Source organism: Salvelinus fontinalis, unplaced genomic scaffold, assembly GCF_029448725.1.
Source record: "Salvelinus fontinalis isolate EN_2023a unplaced genomic scaffold, ASM2944872v1 scaffold_0480, whole genome shotgun sequence".
NCBI lineage: Eukaryota > Metazoa > Chordata > Actinopteri > Salmoniformes > Salmonidae > Salvelinus > Salvelinus fontinalis.
Window position 1 is genome coordinate 142,501 of NW_026600689.1, and position 6,323 is coordinate 148,823.

General features: G+C 45.2%; 1 protein-coding gene across 1 annotated transcript in view; it reads left to right on the forward strand.

Moving 5' to 3' along the window:
- Positions 1 to 6,228, forward strand: part of LOC129846214 (G protein-coupled receptor kinase 6-like) — a gene marked incomplete at its 3' end in the record, with an annotated part of 75,167 nt that extends 68,939 nt beyond the window's left edge. The window contains exons 6-7 of the mRNA XM_055914216.1: positions 247 to 339; positions 6,165 to 6,228. Coding sequence (XP_055770191.1) covers positions 247 to 339; positions 6,165 to 6,228 — 157 coding nt within the window. The remainder of the gene's footprint in view (positions 1 to 246; positions 340 to 6,164) is intronic.
- Between the last annotated feature and the right edge of the window lie 95 nt (positions 6,229 to 6,323).

Here is a 6,323-nt window from a genome sequence, read left to right on the forward strand (position 1 = left end):
CTCTCTCTCGTTCTCTTTCTTTTTCGCTCTCTCTCTCGTTCTCTTTCTTTCTCTCTCTCTCTCTCGTTCTCTTTCTCTCTCTCTCTCGTTCTCTCTCTCTCTCTCTCTCTCTTTCTCTCTCGCTCTTGTTCTCGTTCTCTCTCTCTCTTTCTTTCTCTCTCTCTCTCTCTCTTTGTCTCTGTCTCGCTCTTTTCCCCTCTCTCACGCTCTCCTCTCTCTCTCTGTTTCTTTCTTTCTGTTCTCCAGTATTGTTCGGGAGTACCTGAGTGGCGCTCCGTTCTCCTCCTACCAGGAGACGATGTTCTTCTCTCGCTTCCTGCAGTGGAAGTGGCTGGAGAGGTGGGTCATGAGCCAGTCAATACTTTCTCTCTCTCATAGGGTTCCACAGGGCCTTTCAGAGGCTGGAGAGGTGGGTCATGAGCCAGTCAATACATTCTCTCTCTCATAGGGTTCCACAGCGCCTTTCAGAGGCTGGAGAGGTGGGTCATGAGCCAGTCAATACATTCTCTCTCTCATAGGGTTCCACAGCGCCTTTCAGAGGCTGGAGAGGTGGGTCATGAGCCAGTCAATACATTCTCTCTCTCATAGGGTTCCACAGCGCCTTTCAGAGGCTGGAGAGGTGGGTCATGAGCCAGTCAATACATTCTCTCTCTCATAGGGTTCCACAGCGCCTTTCAGAACCTATTCAACCCTCCCCCTTTTCTTACTTTCCCCACATGTTCTTGTGTTACAGCCTGAATTTGAAATAGATTCAATTGAGATGTTTGTGTCACTGGTCTACACACTATACTACTCCATCATGTCAAAGTAGAATTTTAGTTTGTAGAAAGTGTTTACAATGAATAAAGAAAAATGTAAAAGCTGAAATGTCATGAGTTAATAAGTATTTGAACCCTGTGTTATGGCAAGTCTAAATAAGTTCAGCGTGCTTAAACATGTGCTTCAGTCACACGGGATGTCAGGGTAGTCTAGTGGTTAGAGTGTAGAGGCAGTAGGGTAGTCTAGTGGTTAGAGTGTAGAGGCGGTAGGGTAGTCTAGTGGTTAGAGTGTAGAGGCGGTAGGGTAGTCTAGTGGTTAGAGTGTAGAGGTGGCAGGGTAGCCTAGTGGTTAGAGTGTAGAGGCGGTAGGGTAGTCTAGTGGTTAGAGTGTAGAGGCGGTAGGGTAGTCTAGTGGTTAGAGTGTAGAGGTGGCAGGGTAGCCTAGTGGTTAGAGTGTAGAGGCGGTAGGGTAGTCTAGTGGTTAGAGTGTAGAGGTGGCAGGGTAGCCTAGTGGTTAGAGTGTAGAGGCGGTAGGGTAGTCTAGTGGTTAGAGTGTAGAGGTGGCAGGGTAGCCTAGTGGTTAGAGTGTAGAGGTGGCAGGGTAGTCTAGTGGTTAGAGCGTTGGACTAGTAACCGAAATGTTGCAAGATGGAATCCCCCGAGCTGACAAGGTAAAAATCTCTGTCGTTCTGCCCCTGAACAAGGCAGTTAATCCACTGTTCCTAGTCCGTCGTTGTAAATAAGAATGTGTTCTTAACTGACTTGCCTCGTTAAATAAAGGTTAAATAAAATAAATAAATACACATTTGCATGGACTCACACTGTGTTCAGTAATAGTAGTTAACAGGATTTGATTTTAATGACTTCCCCCTCAATCCAGTAGTGAATTTCAAACAAATAACATTGTAGTTACCCCACAATACTAAACTAAATGACGAGTGAAAAGTAGGAAGCCTGTACAGAATAAAAAATATTCCTAAACATGCATCCTGTTTGCAACAAGGCACTTAAGTAATACTGCAAAGAAAATAACTTTCTGTCCTGAATACAAAGTGTTGTGTTTGATTTGCCCAGAACACATCACTGAGTACCACTCTATATGTTTTCAAGCATGGTGGTGGCTGCATCATGTTATGGGTATGCTTGTCATCAGCAAGGACCTAGACCTTTTTTTTAGGATAAAAAATAAACGGAATACAGCTAAGCACAGGCTAGAGGAAAACCTGCTTCAGTCTGCTTTACACCAGACACTGGGAGAGGAATTCACCTTTCAGCAGGACAATAACCTACAACACAAGGCCAAATCTACACTGGAGTGTCTTACCAAGATGACTTTGAATGTTCCTGAGTGACCAAGTTACAGTTTTGACTTAAATCTAATTGAAAATCTATGCCAAGACTTTAAAATGGTTGTCTAACAATGATCAAGAACCAACTTGACAGAGATTGAAGATTAAAAATAATAATAATAATAATAATAATAATAATAATGTGAAAAATTATATACAATCCAGGTGTGTAAAGCTCTTAGAGACTCACCCAGAGACTCACAGCTCTTAGAGACTTACCCAGAGACTCACAGCTCTTAGAGACTCACCCAGAGACTCACAGCTCTTAGAGACTTACCCAGAGACTCACAGCTCTTAGAGACTTACCCAGAGACTCACAGCTCTTAGAGACTCACCCAGAGACTCACAGCTCTTAGAGACTCACCCAGAGACTCACAGCTCTTAGAGACTTACCCAGAGACTCACAGCTCTTAGAGACTTACCCAGAGACTCCCAGCTCTTAGAGACTTACCCAGAGACTCACAGCTCTTAGAGACTTACCCAGAGACTCACAGCTCTTAGAGACTTACCCAGAGACTCACAGCTCTTAGAGACTTACCCAGAGACTCACAGCTCTTAGAGACTTACCCAGAGACTCACAGCTCTTAGAGACTTACCCAGAGACTCACAGCTCTTAGAGACTTACCCAGAAAGACTCACAGCTCTTAGAGACTTACCCAGAAAGACTCACAGCTCTTAGAGACTTACCCAGAAAGACTCACAGCTCTTAGAGACTTACCCAGAGACTCACAGCTCTTAGAGACTTACCCAGAGACTCACAGCTCTTAGAGACTTACCCAGAAACTCACAGCTCTTAGAGACTTACCCAGAGACTCACAGCTCTTAGAGACTTACCCAGAGACTCACAGCTCTTAGAGACTTACCCAGAAAGACTCACAGCTCTTAGAGACTTACCCAGAGACTCACAGCTCTTAGAGACTTACCCAGAGACTCACAGCTCTTAGAGACTTACCCAGAGACTCACAGCTCTTAGAGACTTACCCAGAGACTCACAGCTCTTAGAGACTTACCCAGAGACTCACAGCTCTTAGAGACTTATCCAGAGACTCACAGCTCTTAGAGACTTACCCAGAGACTCACAGCTCTTAGAGACTTACCCAGAGACTCACAGGTCTTAGAGACTTACCCAGAGACTCACAGGTCTTAGAGACTTACCCAGAGACTCACAGCTCTTAGAGACTCACCCAGAGACTCACAGCTCTTAGAGACTTACCCAGAGACTCACAGTTCTTAGAGACTTACCCAGAAAGACTTACAGCTCTTAGAGACTTACCCAGAGACTCACAGGTCTTAGAGACTTACCCAGAGACTCACAGCTCTTAGAGACTTACCCAGAGACTCACAGGTCTTAGAGACTTACCCAGAGACTCACAGCTCTTAGAGACTTACCCAGAGACTCACAGCTCTTAGAGACTTACCCAGAGACTCACAGCTCTTAGAGACTTACCCAGAAAGACTCACAGCTCTTAGAGACTTACCCAGAAAGACTCACAGCTCTTAGAGACTTACCCAGAAAGACTCACAGCTCTTAGAGACTTACCCAGAAAGAATCACAGCTCTTAGAGACTTACCCAGAAAGACTCACAGCTCTTAGAGACTTACCCAGAAAGACTCACAAAGCTCTTAGAAACCTACCCAGAAATACTCACACAGCTCTTAGAGACTTACCCAGAAATACTCACACAGCTCTTGGAGACTTACCCAGAAATACTCACACAGCTCTTAGAGACTTACCCAGAAATACTCACACAGCTCTTAGAGACTTACCCAGAACTCACAGCTCTTAGAGACTTACCCAGAAAGACTCACACAGCTCTTAGAGACTTACCCAGAAAAACTTACACAGCTCTTAGAGACTTACCCAGAAAGACTCACAAAGCTCTTAGAGACTTACCCAGAAAAACTTACACAGCTCTTAGAGACTTACCCAGAAATACTCACACAGCTCTTGGAGACTTACCCAGAAATACTCACACAGCTCTTAGAGACTTACCCAGAAATACTCACACAGCTCTTAGAGACTTACCCAGAAATACTCACACAGCTCTTAGAGACTTACCCAGAAAGACTCACACAGCTCTTGGAGACTTACCCAGAAAGACTCACACAGCTCTTAGAGACTTACCCAGAAAGACTCACACAGCTCTTAGAGACTTACCCAGAAAGACTCACACAGCTCTTAGAGACTTACCCAGAGACTCACAGTCTTAGAGACTTACCCAGAGACTCACAGCTCTTAGAGACTTACCCAGAGACTCACAGTCTTAGAGACTTACCCAGAGACTCACAGCTCTTAGAGACTTACCCAGAAATACTCACACAGCTCTTAGAGACTTACCCAGAAAGACTCACACAGCTCTTAGAGACTTACCCAGAAAGACTCACAGCTCTTAGAGACTTACCCAGAAAGACTCACAGCTCTTAGAGACTTACCCAGAAAGACTCACAGCTCTTAGAGACTTACCCAGAAAGACTCACAGCTCTTAGAGACTTACCCAGAAAGACTCACAGCTCTTAGAGACTTACCCAGAAAGACTCACAGCTCTTAGAGACTTACCCAGAAAGACTCACAGCTCTTAGAGACTTACCCAGAGACTCACAGGTCTTAGAGACTTACCCAGAGACTCACAGCTCTTAGAGACTTACCCAGAGACTCACAGCTCTTAGAGACTTACCCAGAGACTCACAGCTCTTAGAGACTTACCCAGAGACTCACAGCTCTTAGAGACTTACCCAGAAACTCACAGCTCTTAGAGACTTACCCAGAGACTCACAGCTCTTAGAGACTTACCCAGAAAGACTCACAGCTCTTAGAGACTTACCCAGAAAGACCCACAGCTCTTGGAGACTTACCCAGAAAGACTCACAGCTCTTAGAGACTTACCCAGAAAGACTCACAGCTCTTAGAGACTTACCCAGAGACTCACAGCTCTTAGAGACTTACCCAGAGACTCACAGCTCTTAGAGACTTACCCAGAGACTCACAGCTCTTAGAGACTTACCCAGAGACTCACAGCTCTTAGAGACTTACCCAGAGACTCACAGCTCTTAGAGACTTACCCAGAGACTCACAGCTCTTAGAGACTTACCCAGAGACTCACAGCTCTTAGAGACTTACCCAGAGACTCACAGCTCTTAGAGACTTACCCAGAGACTCACAGGTCTTAGAGACTTACCCAGAGACTCACAGGTCTTAGAGACTTACCCAGAGACTCACAGGTCTTAGAGACTTACCCAGAGACTCACAGCTCTTAGAGACTTACCCAGAGACTCACAGCTCTTAGAGACTTACCCAGAAAGACTCACAGCTCTTAGAGACTCACCCAGAGACTCACAGGTCTTAGAGACTTACCCAGAGACTCACAGCTCTTAGAGACTTACCCAGAGACTCACAGGTCTTAGAGACTTACCCAGAGACTCACAGCTCTTAGAGACTTACCCAGAGACTCACAGCTCTTAGAGACTTACCCAGAGACTCACAGCTCTTAGAGACTTACCCAGAAAGACTCACAGCTCTTAGAGACTTACCCAGAAAGACTCACAGCTCTTAGAGACTTACCCAGAAAGACTCACAGCTCTTAGAGACTTTCCCAGAAAGACTCACAGCTGTAATCACTGCCAAAGGTGATACTAACATGTGTTGTCTCAGGGGGTTGAGTAAAGTAGCCTCTTTTGGACCGGTTTCCCGGACATACAGAAAGCCTAGTCCTAGACTAAAATGATTATCTGTTGAAAGTGCTTTTTAGTCCAAGATTATAATCGGGTTGTTAAATAAAATAAATGTTCTGTCAATCAATGACTCAATCAAATGTATTTATAAAGCCCTTCGTACATCTGCTGATATCTCAAAGTGCTGTACAGAAACCCAGCCTAAAACCCCAAACAGCAAGCAATGCAGGTGTAGAAGCACGGTGGCTAGGAAAAACTCCCTAGAAAGGCAGGAACCTAGGAAGAAACCTAGAGAGGAACCAGGCTCTGAAGAGTGGCCAGTCACACACATATCTTTCTTTCCTTTCTGTATGAAAGCTGAAACACACCATCTCTCTCTCTCCTACAGGCAACCAGTAACCAAAAATACCTTTAGGCATTACAGAGTACTAGGAAAAGGTGGATTTGGTGAGGTGAGTGCTTTACTCTGAATGTTTGACCCCGAGTGAGGTGACTGTTTGACCCCGAGTGAGGTGACTGTTTGACCCCGAGTGAGGTGACTGTTTGA